The 17,427-nt window shown below is 39.4% G+C and overlaps 1 protein-coding gene across 2 annotated transcripts in view; it reads left to right on the top strand.

The window, feature by feature from the left end:
• The window catches only part of SAMD3 (sterile alpha motif domain containing 3), a 47,768-nt gene that overhangs the window by 12,555 nt on the left and 17,786 nt on the right, over positions 1 to 17,427 (top strand). For both annotated transcript variants that reach the window (XM_070376660.1, XM_005907403.3), the window contains 3 exons: positions 4,977 to 5,162; positions 5,638 to 5,722; positions 8,607 to 8,771. In XM_070376660.1, the coding sequence (XP_070232761.1) occupies positions 4,977 to 5,162; positions 5,638 to 5,722; positions 8,607 to 8,771 (436 nt within the window). The remainder of the gene's footprint in view (positions 1 to 4,976; positions 5,163 to 5,637; positions 5,723 to 8,606; positions 8,772 to 17,427) is intronic.

Raw genomic sequence — 17,427 nt, 5'->3', positions numbered from 1 at the left:
TACCTTCTCTTACTTGACTCCATTCTCTTCTTCTGTGTTCCCCAAACATTGAAGCTTTTTAGATGTGGTTACATGGCATTTCGTTTCAGAGTTGATAATAGAAAACTGGGCACCCTGATATATACCATTTTCAGTGTAGAGAGTCTGCAAGTTTCTGTGTGGAAAAGAATAAAATGAATGTAGGTTTGTGGAACACAGTCTTTCCATTAAGTCCCTGGAGAGCACAGTATTTGTCACTGCTTTTTCCTTCGATGCTGGGAATGCTACTACTGACAGAGGTGGTTCTTTGCACATGAAGACCAAGCCTGGTAGTGAGAATGGCTGTTCTTCGCAGCAAAGACTTCCACTTGTCTCATGCTCTTCTTCCTCAAGGACCGGAAAGCAATACCATTTTGCAGGACTAGAAAAGCATCACAGTCCCTCAGGGTAACAGATTATCTCCAAGCTGGGGGCCCCTAGAGAAAAGTGTCATTTGTGGCCCAAATTTTAGGAAAGTAGACACGATGGCACCCCACTCCAGTACTCTTGCCTGGAAAATCCTATGGACGAAGGAGCCTGGTAGGCTGCAGTCCATGGGGTTGCAAAGAGTCGGACACGACAGAGCGACTTCCCTTTCACTTTTCACTTTCATGCATTGGAGAAGGAAATGGCAACCCACTCCAGTGTTCTTGCCTGGAGAATCCCAGGGATGGGGGAGCCTGGTGGGCTGCCATCTGTGGGGTCGCACAGAGTCGGACATGACTGAAGCCACTTAGCATTAGCAGAAGTAGCAGACCTGATTCATGACTGTGATGCCAAAAGTCAACCAGAATTCAGTTGAGTGTGACATGAACTCTGCCCTTGGTTCTATAAAGAACCCACATGGGATGTAGCTAAAGCCTGGTGAGAAAACTTCTTTGGGAGGGTTTTCTCAGTGGTGGTTTATTATTATGAAGTTTGCATAGTCTAATTCTTAGGTATCTTTTGTGTAAACAGAGGACTGTACTCCAATCGCCAGATCTGCCTCTCTTGCATCTGGGTCCCACACATTTTCATATCTCAAACTTGAGGACTTAGTGATATCACACTTCTCTCCACTAGCATGTCAGCTTGATGCCTTCCTGTTCAATGGTTCCTTTATCATGGGTGGGTTGTTTGAACCTTTTGAAAAGGTTCAAAAGATGTCAATTTCATGTGTGAAAATACAAGTTTAAGCAATTTATGACTGTCTTTGTTTATCTGTCATAGAATGTTATATTTAATATTTTTACATCTCTCTCAAATGTTCCTGAAACTTGATATAACATTTTTGTTATAGAACTGTTCCTAAATAACTATGTAGCAGTTATAGTTCTAGACCTGTTAAAGAACGGTTATAGAACTGTAGAACAACTGTTTCGTTTGACAATGGCATTAGGGAAATCAAAACAGGTAAGAAAGCAAGATACAGGTGAGTACCCATGGGGCCAGTACTGGACCAGGCCATGTGGGGGATTTAGACAAGGAAGACCACCAGAGAGTCAGGAGAGAGGGGAAGAGAATCTACCTGGGGAGAAGACCTAAGATGAACCTAGAAGAATAAAGGAAACTCAGGGCATTTGGGGTGAGAGAAACAACGGTTGACACATGCAAAGTGTGTCCTGGAGATTTAGAAGGCTTGAATCTTGGCTGGATCTGAGAAAAAAACATTGGATACTAGCTGATAATAAAATGGCATGCAAAATTGGACTATATTATGAGCTGTCCTAATTATTGAAAAAGTTATATACCGTGGCGATAAAACAAGCAGTCGTTGCCCACATGTATGTCTCTCCTGCTCCCTACCAAGGCTCAACTTCTGTTTTCTGTATGTTGAGATTTTTCCTTAACAGGCTGAAACTCCATTGGCCCTTTTCTGCATAGGGCCATCTCCCTTATCCTAGGTGAGGCCCATATTGTCTGTTTCTTAGGAGTAAAAATAATTAGATGATTTTTCATTCTTATTAAAGTTAAAGTTTTACAGTCAGTGAGCTTCTTCCTGAGAACCTCTATCTCATAATTTTTTAAAAACATTTATTATTTATTTGGCTGCATCAGGTCTTAGTTGAGGTCTGCAGGATCTTTGATCTCCCTTACGTCATGTGGATCTTTTGGTTGCAGCGTGTGAACTCTTGATTGAGGCATGTGGAATCTAGTTTCTTGTCCAGGGATCGAACTTGGCCCCCACACACTGGGAGCACAGAGTCTTAGCCACCGGACCAACAGGAAAGTCCCTCACGACTTTTTAAAGTGGCGCATATGGCAATAATAATACTGATAGTCATCAAATGCGTCAGCTTGAGTTTATTGTTAGTTTCATTTTATGACAAATATAAAGTCTACATAGACACTGAGTGTTTAGTGCAGTAGACTCTGATTCAATTAGACTGGGAATCAGTCCTAGCCATTAACATGAACCCAGGGTTGTGACCCATTGAATTAAAGATCTTTGTTTTCTGATATTATCTTGTTAAAGGGCACTGACTCTGAAATGGAAACAGAAATATCAGCATCCTCTTAGTTTGGGATTGTTTTCTGCTCCATGTTCTTACTTTGAGCTGACTTCTACAGTGTTCTGCTCAACTCTACCTCAATAATGATATGAATAATCATAACCTCAGAGTAAAGATTTTTAAAATACAATGCAAATGTTGAATTTTAATATTTTTATGAATGGGTGATGATTGTGCCCGCAGTTATCTGCAGTCAATTAGAGTGTGTTTTTAATTTCTGATTCTAGTATTCTGTATAATATTAGTTTTGACTTGTGTTAGCATACTTTGTATTCTGTTCACTTCCAAATATCTTGTTAAGTTGTTTTAATGTAAAGAAAAGGAAAATTTGTTGCCTCTGATTTTGTCTAATTAGGAGCAAGATGGACTGTCTGGCGTTGATTGAGCCTATATGTGTCTAGTCACATTCTAGGCATTTGACAGAAATAAGAACATGATATATATATATAGTTCTTACCCTGATGTTGAAGAGAAAAGACATATATAGAGCAAGAAGATAAAAATTGCCTCAAGACCTATTTTATAGCATTGGAATGTAGAAGTTATCCATTGATGAGATACTGTATAAGACTAGCAACCTCAAAAGTCTAAAGGGGTCATGCAGTTAAATAGACTTGAAATTCATAGGAAAAGGAGATAGATGTTAAAATGTTGTACTGAAACCAAATTTAATGCCTGCACAGTTACAGCACCTTTCAAAATCTTGGGAAGGCACAAAATACAGCCAATGAAACTTGCCATTACTTTAGAATCTTGATCTAAGTAGATACAGGAGAGATCATGGGAGAAAGAAATAAGAGAATAAGAAAGGAAATAGGGATTGTAGACGAGTAATTGCCCCCTAGTACCTTCCCAATAAATATTTGCTTGAATGAATGAATGAAATAAAAGGGGAACATATTGGAAAATAGTTTGGGCTGAGGCACAAATTTCTTCTGGGAATTGCCTGTTGCTGTACTGAATCAAGTGTTGAATTATCAGTGTGCTTGTTTTAGCTGGGACCTGTTTTCACCACCAATATAGTTATTGCCAAAGGGGAAAAAAGGAGAAAGATCTTATCATGAAAAGAGAGCAGAATTCTTTCTCCAATTTCCTTTATTCCTCATGTTTTGTTATATCTCTTGGTCTCTTACAAAATATGACCTAAAATTCTAAAGGAAACCTGATCTTTCAAAGCTCATCTGAATTTTGTTTGGGCTACTAAGTAGTCCATGCTTGTGCCAGAAGATTAACCTACTTAGGTTAATTTAGGAAATCTTTCTTTGTCTTCCGCTTGACTTGCTTCTATTACTTCACTTCCTTCCCAATCAGTCCTATTAGTGAAATGGACTGAATGCTACCACTTCCCTCTGGTAACTTGCTTGAAAATTTTAGTTTTTACACACTGGATCAATCACTGATCTTAAGGTTTTAAAGTGGTTCTGATATTTAATTTTATAAACAAACTTACTGAGATTTAACTTTCATAACCTAAAATTCACCTACTTAAAGTATACAGCTCAGTTAATTTTAGTAAATTTATGCTGGTGTGCAGCCATTGTCACAGTCCACTTTGGAACGCTTTCATCACCCTAAAAAATTCCCTGGTGTCCTTTTTTCAGTCAGTCTCCTCTCCCACCCCAAGCCCCAGGCAACCACTCATCTGCTTTCTGTAGCTATCACTTTCCGTAGCCTTTTGTAGAAACTTCATTTGAGAGGATCAGAATATCTAATACTTATTTTAAATTTAGAGACCAAGTTTACCTTATTAAAATAGCCAAGAACAACTAAGTGACTCATTAAGTGACTCTTGCACTTCTCTACCATATTATTTATTGTAGTGAAATAAATAACACATTAATTAGAATTAATAAATTAATTTTATTTGCAGCCAATTAATTAGAAGAATTTTCTGAATCAGATGCTAAGTAAGACTTTATCACATGCCTTATTTGCTTTGCTGAATTGCAGTTTACTCTCTTTTAGTTAGATATCTTGTTCAGTTTTAAACTATGCATTACCTATTGCCTCCTCAAGATACATGGATTGACATTCTTCCCAACTTCAGACTGTCTTCTATAGCCTATGTTGTTATGATATTTTTTCCAGAATGACAAGTATTTGTGTGTGTGCAAAGGGAAAGAAAACAAGAGATACTTGATGAACCTTTAAACATTTGCACATAGATGACTGGATGGAAGATGGGTTGACGACGTTCATATATATAGATCTCAAGAATGTGGTTTCTATCATCAGTTCTCAGTGTATCACTTCAGTTCAGTTCAGTCATTCAATTGTGTCTGACTCTGCAACCCCATGGACTGCAGCACACCAGGCCTCCCTGTCCATCACCAACTCCTGGACTTTACTCAAACTCATGTCCATTGAGTCAGTGATGCCATCCAGCCATTCTCTCAGGGTATAGAGAATTAATAAGTTACATATATTTGAAATAGAATTTCACTCTTTGTGTTTTTTATTTCACAGAAGGAATGTGAGACACATTCTAGCAAGGAATAAAGCCTTACAATGGACTAAGTCCTACGTCTTACCAGAGTTTCCTTATGATGTCAAGTGCATGCTAGCAGAACAGAAGTGTCCTGATCACAGCATGAGGATAAGGATCATTGAGTTCCTCCAGGCGGACATGACCAAGTATCTGGAAGGCTCACTGTGAGTAATAACAGGGCAGACTTGCTGCCTTGCGAGAGGGCGTGTTTTCAGAATAGACTTGAAATCATTTGGAACCCACTCTCTTCAGATTTTGCATGACAGATTGATAATAAGTCCAGCATTGGCCAATATTTGAATGTGTGTGCTCTGTTCAGTCGTGTCTGACTCTTCTGTTACCCCATGGACTGTAGCCCACCAGGCTCCTCTGTCTGTGGGATTCTCCAGGCGAGAATACTGGGGTGGGTTGCCATTTCCTCCTCCAGGGGATCTTCCCAACCCAGGGACCGAACCCAGGTCTCCTGTATCTCCTGCATTACAGACGGATTCTTTACCACTGAGCCATCAGGAAAGCCCTTATTTGAGTGTTTACATTATCACATAGAAAGATTGGAAGAAAAGTGAATGTAATTTGGACTCATAGGGAGGAACACGGGCTTCTTGAACTGAGAAATGTCCTCCCTGTCACGCTGAACAGGTACCCCAGCACCCAGCAGTATAACGACGTGGTCAATGCCCTACTGCAGGCCCACCCTTTCCTGGATGAGGACGGCTGTGGCTTTGTAAGTGACCACACGGCACCATTCGGTTACTCTCAACCCTCCTTAAAATAAGAGCCTTGTGCTGTCCGCTAATTTCAGGCCTCATTCCCTTTTCCTCAGTCTCTCTCTCTCCCTGTTTATCTAGGTCTATCTGTTTCTCCTTCTCTGTCATTTTCTGTCTGGTCTCTCTCTAATTCCATTCCCTTGACCATCTCTTCTGTCTCTTGCTCTCAGTTCCCATTTTGTTGTTAGTTTTGGTCTTTCTCTCTCTGCTCTGTTCTTTTTGATGATTTCTATGTGTTCCTATGTCTTCTTTAAAAAAAAAAGTTTATTTTTTTTAAGAGCAGTTTTAAGTTCACAGCAAAATTGAGAGGAAGATACAGAGATTTCCCAAATACCCCTTGCCCCTACACATCCCTAACATCCCTCGTTATCAACATCCCCCACAGAGAGGTAATTCATTACAACTGATGAACCTACACTGATGCATCATAATCACCCAAAGTCTATAGGTTACATTAAGGTTCACTCTTGGCATTGTACAGTCTATGTGTGTTTAGACAGATGTAGCCATGATTATTGTATCATATATAGTATTTTCACTGTGCTAAAAATCCTCTGTGCTCCACCTGTTCATCCCTCCCCATCTTCCTCCTTGGTCTTCTTTCTCTCTCTATGTTATCCTCTAGAAAGATGATCAGAATCTCTCTCTCAAAGCTATCTGGAAGCTCGTGTTTAACCGTGAGTCTCTAGGAAGGATCTTCGAGAGATGCCATACTAGAAAGAGAGGCTGTGACTGTACCTACATCTCTGCTTTCACATCACTAGAGTGGTTCTTGCCTTTGTTTAGACCCATGCAGAAGTTGTATAGTCTTGAGGTCTTGACCCACAGCCTCACCTGATTCTCTCACGGTTCTGCTGTTCTGACAAAAAAAGATCCTGGTGGTGTTCTGGGGCAGCAGTTCTCAACTCTGGCTGCACATCAGGATCCCCGGAGATGCCGATTTAGTTGATCTGAAGAAGAAGGCTTTGCATCTTTAAAAGTACCCCAGATGATTCTAATGTGAAACCAGTGTTGAGAAACACTGTTCTAGAGGTTTCGGTATAAGCTTTGCTCTCTGGATCTGCAAGTCCCTTGGCTTTAAAAGCCAGGGATCTGCATTGCCCAACAATGTAAACATACTTAACTCTACTGAACTGCACACTTAAAAAAGTCAATGTGGTTAAAAAAATTTGAGTGCATTGTGACACTGGAACTGTATGACTTAAGGGACAATTGTGGAGAATTATAGCTTTTATACCTAAAGCTATAATGTCTATTAGTTCTTATATCTCTAGGTGACATGCATACGTTGGTAGTTGTATCTAAATAAGATGCATGTCCTTTGTACTTTATTTTCACAGACATCTGTGAGAAAAATTTTTTGCTGTACTTTCTTGAAGATGTGGAATTTAAGCAATTAGTTCCAATCTGAATAACAAATAATAAATGTCACTATCTGTGAACATAACATTTAAGGCCTCTGTTTTCTTTCTTCCCGCCCTTGCTTTGCTTTTTTCTTTCTTTCTCTCTTTCTTTCTTGGAAAAAGTTCATTATATATGGATAGAATCATAGAATTTTCTGACTGCGAGAGGGCCTTAAAGATTATTTTTCACCACCCAGACTCAGAAAAGATATATCTAGAACCAGTAACTTTGAAGTCAGACTGGTCTTCAGCTACCGTTGCTTCTAGTATGATATCCTTTCTAAAATATTCTGTTGTGTACAAAAGCACACGATAAAGTCAACTAAATTTTCTCAAAAAAAAAAAAAATACAAACAAATCTGGGGTCCTAGTATTGATAATTACCAGACATGACATGAATTCCTTCTATACTTAAGATATAATATTTGCCAAAAATTTGTGGTACTGTTTATAGAGTTAGTTGTGTTTTAAAGAAAGAATCTAAATTTGCTGTTTCAATAAGTTATACTTTCATGGGGTTCAAAAGCTATGAAAGGATAATGGAAACATCTCCCTCCCACCTCTATCCTCCAATCATCCAAGTTTCCTTCCCAGAAGTAACCAGTATTATTAAAGATTCCTCCCAGAGAATCTTTGCATATATATAAGCAAATACATATCTACCTAATTACATTTTGACCTTTAGTTTTGTGGTTGTCAAATGAGACAAACAGAAAGTTATGAATAATGCTGACTTTGGTCTTGTGTGCTTTTTACCCACATCTTCTCCCAGTGATGTTAACTAAAGATGGTTCACTGTTAAGAGACCTGCAAAACTGCTTAGCACATTATGATCCAGGTTTGTACACATACAGTGGAAGGGGAAACTTTGGGGCATGGTAGGTGTTTACTCAAACTCTCCCCACAAGTGTATGTGAGGTTGTGTTTCTGATGTAACCGTGAAAGATGTAGAAAATTTCTTAGAATTTTAATGTGAGAGAGAGAGCACACAAGTGAGGAAGCATTTGGTTGTTTTTAGGACTAGTTTTATTCTTAACTTTTAAAAATTTAAATATAATTGATTTATAATACAGTGTTAGTTTTAGGTGTACAGCAAAATTATTGATGATATATATATGTATATATATAAATATATAATTTTTCAGATTATTTTCTATTATAGATTGTTACAAGATTTTGATAGTCACAATTTTTTATTTCAAAAAATTTCAAATCTACAACAGAAGTTGAAAGACTGTTACAGTGAACACCCACACACCTTTTAACTGGATCATGGTTTCTCAGTCTGGCTTTTGAAAATTACAGACTTTTCTCAGTCTGTAATTTGAAAATGAAGATATTTTCAAGCCTAAAGGTGAAAGACAACCATTTTATTGTTTATATAGGCTTATGCAAACCTCTTTGAATATTAACTGCCCTGTTTTATAATTTTACACAGTTTTTATGGAAACGAGCTCTCAAAGATCGCTTTAAATATGTTCGAAGACCCATAGAAGATGATGAACAAGTGATGAGAAATAAGTGTAAATTTGGACACCGAAGAGGCCAGACAAGGAAATCTCTTGCTGATATAAGATTTGAAATTAAAACTGTCCAGATAAAAGTAAGATTGAATCTTTAATTGTTCTGACAACTTATTGGTTGACTGATTAAGAAATAACAAATACTAAAATAATTAAAGCAAAACAAAATATCCTTTTGAAAATTTAACATGTGGGTCAGAAACCAAGAAAATCTGTTTTGCTTTTGTGAATGAGAATATTTCCAGAAGAGGGTTTCCAAAAACCTGAGCAGAGGGTTTATTGAACATCTCGTTTATTCTTTCACAATCTTCAAAAGACCTGGAGAAACTCTTAAGTTCTGGATCTTTGGATAATTTCTTTACCTCCCATCCTAAAATGTGTCCTATGCTCTTACTGTTCTTATTACTACAGAAAGTTTTTAATACTCATATTGTAGGGGTCAAGTAGCCTCTGGTTTCAAGGTTTGGGGAGGAAGATAATCCACAGACATGGGTACAAAACTCCACAGTGTTCTTGCTTTGTACAGAGGCGGCCGTGAGGAACTTCAGGCCAAGGGCCCCTGGCAGGGTCTGGAGATTCCCTACTCTACAGTGGGTTTGCTGTACCATAATGTTGATGTGGGTCCTAATTACCTGAGGTTCTGTAGATATTATCTACTTCATGGCCCCCAGATGCTCTCAGAAACAAAAATGTCCCCTGCTAATAAAATAGACTGAGCTCCTTGGGAAGGATGTCCTAACTATCAAGTTCAAGAAGCTAAATCTCATGTCCCCCGAAATACTGTTTTTCCCTCAATCCAATAGGAATGAGTGGGCTTCCCTGGTGGCTCAGTGGTAAAGAATCCACCTACAGTGCAGGAGCTACAAGAGCCGCAGGTTTGATCCCTGGGTCGGGCAGATCTCTTGGAGGACAGCATGGCAACTCACTCCAGTAGTCTTGCCTGGAGAATCCCATGGACAGAGAAGCCTGGCAGGCTACAGTCTACAGGGTCGCAAAGAGTCAGACATGACTGAAGCAACCTAGCACTCACGCAGCACAACATGAATATGTAAATCTAACTTTTCACTATAAGCACATTTATGCTAGTGAATGTACTCGGTATAAATATTCTGTTTTCTTTTTCAGCTAGTATAATTATTTAATATTAATAGGGCAGCCTATCAGATTATCTCAATTTTATTGTCACTACTTATAAGTCTCAGGGGACGGGAGTATTTTTTTAAACATATTTTGTAAACTATTCATTTTAGCATTATACATAAGAAAAATGTTAGATCAAGATGTATTTTTAAATATCTTATTATGTAACTTTCAAAGTGTTTTCAAAATGACAGTCCAGTTAAGGTAATACAATTTTATATCTGCTCTTTGATGAAAAGACAAGACAGATGAAAGGTACATAAATTAAGAGATGTGATTTTATAGAAACTTCAACTGCAATATTCCAATTTTAAACTAAAATCATAAGATATAATTAGATTTGTTTGAAAATATATTTTATATTCTTAAAATAAAGAGCCACTTTGTAAAGGAACATAATTACATTATGCATAAGTATTCTCAAAATATGTGATTTTCCTCATACTACAAATGGAGTTCCTTTATAAATGAATTAATATTTTAAAAATTCAGTTTTATTTCTTTCCCTTTGATGTGTGTTCCACCAAAATTCACTGGAGTGGGATGAATGGTAAAACTGGAAAAGCAGTCATTGTCCCCAGCAAGGGTAAGCCCATGGGGTCAGAGGTCACCCTGACAGACACAGGCTGAATGGCAGCTCCTGTCTTGTGTTGAGCCATCATTGACCCAGCCTGTACAGTCATCTTTTTATTCTTTCTCATAACCACCTCAGTTCATCTTGTAACTGTGCCCTTTGTGGGTCCTATCTTGGAGTCTCCTAGACATGCCTGCGTCTTAAATTGAATCCTACTAAGGCCCATCCCATGGATGGAGGAGCCTGATGGGCTGCAGTCCATGGGGTCGCTAAGAGTCGGACACGACTGAGCGACTTCACTTTCACTTTTCACTTTCATGCATTGGAGAAGGAAACGGCAACCCATTTCAGTGTTCTTGCCTGGAGAATCCCAGGGACAGGGGAGCCTGGTGGGCTGCCGTCTATGGGGTCGCACAGAGTCGGAAACAACTGAAGCGACTTAGCAGCAGCAGCAGCAAGGCCCATGCAGGGGTCTTTGCTACAAAAAGAAGAGGGATTGAATGTATCAGGGCCCAAGATGAGTTAAGTTGCAACAGAATTTAGTTTTGACCTTCCTGCCAGCTGGGGCAAAAAGAGGCAACGTTTTTCTTGCCAAGCAAATCTAATTGGTAAGAATTTACTTTTCTCACTCTTACAAATGGAGCTACACATTGCTGGTTCTTTAAACATTGTAATGTCTCTGTTTATGACCTAATGTTCTGTAAAGCCAAGTGCTTCAAAGAATGAAAAAAATTTTACACTAGGATATTACAGAAACAATGTATTTCTGTATTTTGTACCCAACATAGTGACTAAGCAAATGGAAAAACACCAAGAAGAGTGGAGGGACAAGTTCAGTGAATATACCACTTATCTCATGGGATTTTAGACTTCAGATGAGTTGCCTAAATTATTTCCAGTCTGCATTTTCAATTCTTATAGCTCTTTTATATGTCTTTATGATTTCTGAAGATAGTTGGATTAAGATATACTTGGGCAACTTTCCCATGTTTTAAAACTTCTTGACTGGGCACAGCATTTCCATAATCTAGAAAAAAAGTTACCCCTTGTGCTAGAGAGATGGGAAATGCTGATGTAGGCAACAAGCCAGGAGGCAGGCCATCCCCTCAAAAGCAGGGAAGTGGGTTTTGCTAAACTGGAGAAAAGTTTTGGGAATAAATAAGGGAGGAGAAGAGTTTTTCACTTGTTTTGTTTCTGTTGTTAGAAGGAATTTACCAAAATATTGATGGTAGCTGCCTCAGTGAAGGACAGTGCATTTCTTACTCCCCTCATGTGGGCTTCTGAAGATGACCAAGCAGCTGCAGAATTTGTGTGAGTCTGAGGTCACAGATCTTTTGTCCGCAACCCTCCTCCTCCCTTAATCTCTGAGGTCAGCGTGGCACTGCTTAAACTATGCTCTGTGTGTGTGTGTCACATGCACACATACTCAGTCATGTCCAACTCCACAAACTGTAGCTTGCCAGGCTCCTCTGTCCACAGGATTCTCCAGACAAGAATATTGGAGTGGGCTTCCAGTTCCTCCTCTAGGGGATCTCCCAACCCACGGATCCAACACATCTCTTGCATCTCCTGCATTGGCAGGCAGATTCTTTACCAGATGAGACACTGGGGAAGCCCTTATAAAACCCAAAGCTTCAGCAGCATCAAGCATCCACCTGTGAGTCTTAAAAATGCCTTGGTTCCTGACATTCTGCTACTAAAAGGAATTATAACCATGGTACGCAGAGCTATACTTGTCAGAATCCCAGGCTATGTTTCTAGATCAATCCTCCAAAAATACTGGATTTAAATGTGATGTTTAAAAATCCTTTGCCAACCTCATGACCCCATGTCACTGCTGGTTGTACATTCAATCAAATGCAGCATAAGCATAAGCAACACTGCTTCTTAGGCATCTGAGTTTTAGCTTTAGGTCCAAGCAACTTGTAGCCCTGTGAATTGATAAATCTGTTTCACTTGCTTAATTGCCTTTTATTATACTTTTTAGAGTACTTATAAACAGAGACACAAGCAGATTCTCAAAACAGTAGAATTAACTGAGCAATATATTTTTTTATTGAAGTATAGTTGATTTAGGGCTTCCTTGATAGCTCAGTTGGTAGAGAGTCCACCTGCAATGCAGGAGACCCCAGTTCAATTCCTGGGTCAGGAAGATCTGCTGGAGAAGGGATAGGCTACCCTCTCTGATATTCTTGGGCTTCCCTTGTGGCTCATCTGGTAAAGAATCTGCCTGCAATGCAGGAGACCTGGGTTCGATCCCTGGGTTGGGATCTTCCCTGGAGAAGGGGAAGGTTACTCACTCTAGTATTCTGCCCTGGAGAATTACAATCCATGGAGTTACAAAAGGTCAGACACAACTAAGCCACTTTCACTTTCATAGTTGATTTACAGTGGTTCAGGTTTTAGCAGTGATTCAGTTATACATACACACACACACACACACACACACATATATATTCTTTTTCAGATTCTTTTCCATTATAGGTTGTTACAAGCTATTGAATATAGTTCCCTGTGTATATAGTAGGTCCTGAGTTGTTGTGCCTTTTATATACAGTAGTATGTATTTGTTAATCTTAAACTCCTCATTTATCCCTCCTTCACCCCTTTGCCCCTTTGATAACCTTGAGTTTGTTTTCTATGTTTGTGAGTCTATTTCTGTCTGTGTTTTAACTGAGTAATTTCTTAAGTTGCTGACAATATTATCTTGTTTAAATGATGAAGACATATTGGTATTAAAAGCTTATAGGAACTGTATGTATGCAGTGTAGTGGAATTAACTTTGTACTGTATTATTTTCTTGTGAAAAACCTGAGGTGTTAAAGTCGAGTGACTCAAACTCACCTCATGGCACATTATCATCATTGTTCTGTGCCAGGCTTCTCTTGTTCTACTCATTTCTTTTTGTGCTCATTCATTTTTTTTAAGTATGAGAGTCCTTTTATTTTTAATTTTTATTTTATTTTTTGTTATGCTACATGGCTGTGGGATCTTAGTTTCCCAGCCAGTGATTGAACCTGGGCCCTTAGCAGTGAGCACACGGAGTCCTAACCACTGGACCACCAAGGAATTCCCATGTGCTCATTCTTCTATGCCCTTTTCCCCACCTCTGCTCTTGGGCAGCCCTTCTAATGTGTTTCATCTGTATCTTTTTGTTTGTGCTAAGTTGCTTCAGTCATGTCCGACTCTGTGTGACCCCATAGACGGCAGCCCACCAGGCTCCCTCATCCCTGGCATTCTCCAGGCAAGAGTACTTTTTATTTGTGAGGTGTTCTAAAATGTGTACCATAATTTTGGGTTTATATATATTTGACTCAATGTAGATGATATTCTGGGCTTCCCAAGTGGTGCAGCGATAAAGAACCTGCCTGCCAATGCAGGAGATACAAGAGATGGGGACTAAATCCCTGGATGGGGAAGATCCCCAGGAGGAGGAAATGGCAATCCACTCCAGTATTCTTGCCTGAAAAATTCCATGGACAGAGGAGCCTGATGGGCTATAGTCCATGGGGTCGCAGAGAATCAGACATGACTGAGCACACACACAAATGCAATTCTATACCTCATTTGTATTTCACTTTTTCGCTGACACTTTTGAAGTCTCGTTTATGTTACCATGTGTATTTCTACCCCATGTTTGCAGCAATTTTTACAAGTCCTTGCTTCAAGCCCCTTCCTTCCCACCATGAATGGTACTACAGAGAACACTATTATACCTGGCTGGTTTTGGATGAAGCTGTGTGTTATTTCTTTGGCTTGTCCACCCAGAAGTGGAACTGATGGGGCCAGCATGGGTACTTAATTTGACTAATTGCTTTCTAGAATGGTTTTGTCAGTCTCAGCCCCATAGTACTGCATATCTTGGTCTTCCTGCCGGTGCTTGGCGTTAGCCAGCCTTGTGAGTTTTGCCAAGACTAACAGGTATAGACTGTAATCTCAGTCTTGTGATTTGCATTTCCCTGGATAACTAATGAGTCTGAGCATGTCTCCATGTGTTTGTTAGAGTTTTGAATTCCTTCTTTTAGAAAATTACCTCTTTAGTTCCATTGCCCCGTTTTTAATGGGTTGGCATCTTTTTCTTCTTAATTTGTAGGAAGCAGTACTTCCCATACTCTAAGTCACAAAGATATTCTCCTACTCTTTCTTTTATGAAGTTTATAGTTTGCACTTTTATGATTAAATCTTTGAGTCATCTGGAGTCTATTTTTGTATATGCCATTAGGTAAGGATCTCCATAGAATTATTGCCCTTACAACCACTTATTTTTTTCACTGGCTTATGGTGGCAATTTAATTGTATGTTAACTTCCCCCTAAAAGACTTGAGTGTGTTCTGGGCACTCACTCTTATTCCATTGGTCTATCAGTCTATTCTTAATGCCATTGCCATAATTCATTTGATTCAGTTCAGTTCAGTTCAGTTGCTCAGTCATGTCTGACTGACTCTTTGTGACCCCATGAATCGCAGCACACCAGGCCTCCCTGTCCATCACCAACTCCTGGAGTTCACTCAGACTCAAGTCCATCGAGTCAGTGATGCCATCCAGCCATCTCATCCTCTGTCGTCCCCTTCTCCTCCTGCCCCCAATCCCTCCCAGCATCAGAGTCTTTTCCAATGAGTCAACTCTTCGCATGAGGTGGCCAAAGTACTGGAGTTTCAGCTTTAGCATCATTCCTTCCAAAGAAATTCCAGGGCTGATCTCCTTCAGAATGGACTGGTTGGATCTCCTTGCAGTCCATGGGACTCTCAAGAGTCTTCTCCAACACCACAGTTCAAAAGCATCAATTCTTCGGCACTCAGCTTTCTTCATAGTCCAACTCTCACATCCATACATGACCACAGGAAAAACCATACTTAATGTTTATTACTCAGTATCACTTAGCACTTAGTGTATAGACATTTCTGGGGCAGGTCACCCCCATTTTCTGGAATATGGAGAAGGATAGTGGGTCCTTTTCTCAAGAATTTGCCCCTGGGACTCCTTTGTAGCACTTGACTTCTTACAGAGAACTAGAGCCTGGACTAGGGGTAGTGAGGTGGGAGGGCAAGTGGATATAGGACCAAAGGAAGGTTTTGAGCATCTGCCAGAGCAAGGAGCACTAGGCTAAGTTCTGTCTTGCTCTCATGAAGAGCCTGCTGTGACAAGATGAAGGTGGTGTATGGAGGAATCCTTCATTTCACGCTGACACAGCCTGATGCACATCCTTTCCTGGGAATCTCTTCATCCAGAGGATTCATTGGTGGTCCTCTTGGGTTTCTGCCAAATGCCTCATTTGAAACACCAGGATCTAAATATACTTTCGAAATGCTTTTTTTGGCTAAAGTACACATTTTCTTTTCTTAAATTATCGAGATTTCTTACAGCCAGTAAAACCTTCAACTTATTACCATAAACTTGTTAGTCATGGGATATAAGCTGACTTTGATAATAGTCATTGCTTCCTTCAAGTTTTTCTGAAAAAACTTGGCTTGAATCTTTCATGTGTCCAGTTCTTCATATCTGTACCTGATATTTTCATCCACTTTGAAAAGATTCTCTTCTGTCTTTATGGAGTAAATGAACTCTGAATTTATCTGGTGAAAATTTAATTTTTTTTCTTAAAGCAGTACAGGAAGGACTTTGAATTTCCCACAAAGGCTTTTGCTTTTCTCTCTATTTTTTTTCCTAGTTGCAATGACCTCTCAGTTTGGAGGCTACTATTGTGATCTTTAAATGCACAGATTATTTTATCTTTATCAGCTAATTTAATCTATACTTTAATTTTTTTAGAATTTTAAGTAACTTAATCCTGTTTCTTCAGAAGTCCTTTTGATGATATTTTCTTGGAGGTTTTCGTTTTATGCATGATTTCTGTTCATGCTAAGTCACTTCAGTCATGTTCAACTCTGTATGACCCTATGGACGGTAGCCTGCCAGGCTCCTCTGTCCGTTGGATTTTCCAGGCAAGAGTACTGGAGTGGGTTGCCATTCCCTCCTCCAGGGGATCTTCTGACCCAGGGACTGAAACTGCATCTCTTATGTCTCCTGCATCGTCAGGCAGATTCTTTACCACTGTTGCCTCCCAAGAAGCCCTTATCCAGCTCCAAATTCCTACAATCCCTGTTGTCTTCTCCAGGAATAACAGTCACTCCGGTCTTCCAACTGCTAGTTTATCACATGTTTAGTGTTTCTATTCATTATTGAAAGTGACATTAAAATCTCCAACTACTATCATTGTCTCTTGCTTCCTTCTGTCAGTTTTTGCCACATGACATTTGGGCCATTGTTAAATGTGTGTAAGTTGATAATTATTGTATCTTCTTAATGGATTGGCTCTCTTCCCATTTAAAATATCCTCCTTTGTCTCTAGGATCAATTTTTGTGTTGTTTATTTTGTCTCATATTAGTATAGCTATTCTCTCTCTCTTTTGGTTACTGCTAGCATAATATAATGGCACCCCACTCCAGTACTCTTGCCTGGAAAGTCCCATGGACGGAGGAGCCTGGAGGGCTGCGGTCCATGGGGGTCGCTGAGGGTCGGACACGACTGAGCGGCTTCACTTTCACTTTTCACTTTCATGCATTGGAGAAGGAAATGGCAACCCACTCCAGTGTTCTTGCCTAGAGAATCCCAGGGACGGGGCATCCTGGTGGACTGCCGTCTATGGGGTCACACAGGGTCGGACACGACCGAAGTGACTCAGCAGCATAATATATCTCTTCCCATCTTTTTACGTTCAACCTACTTATGACTTTGAATCTAAAGTATGTCTCTAGTAGACAGTATATAGTTGGATACATTTTTTAGATCCATTCTGTCAATTACCTAATATGATTACTGATAAGGTAGGAATTATGTCTACTATTTGTTTTCTATTAATATATGTCATCTCTTCTTACTTTATCCCTTATTCCTCAATTACTGCCTTCCATTGTGTTAAAGTAGATATTTTCTAGTATATTAATGTAATTCCCCTTTTTGTTTCTCTTAGTAAATAAACATTTTTAGTTCTTTCTTTAGTGGTTGCCCTGGAGATTACAAC

The sequence above is a fragment of the Bos mutus genome, chromosome 9 (genome assembly GCF_027580195.1).
Source record: "Bos mutus isolate GX-2022 chromosome 9, NWIPB_WYAK_1.1, whole genome shotgun sequence".
Taxonomy (NCBI): Eukaryota; Metazoa; Chordata; class Mammalia; order Artiodactyla; family Bovidae; genus Bos; species Bos mutus.
The sequence above is the reverse complement of the archived record's forward strand: the minus strand, read 5'-3'. Positions and strand labels throughout refer to the sequence as shown.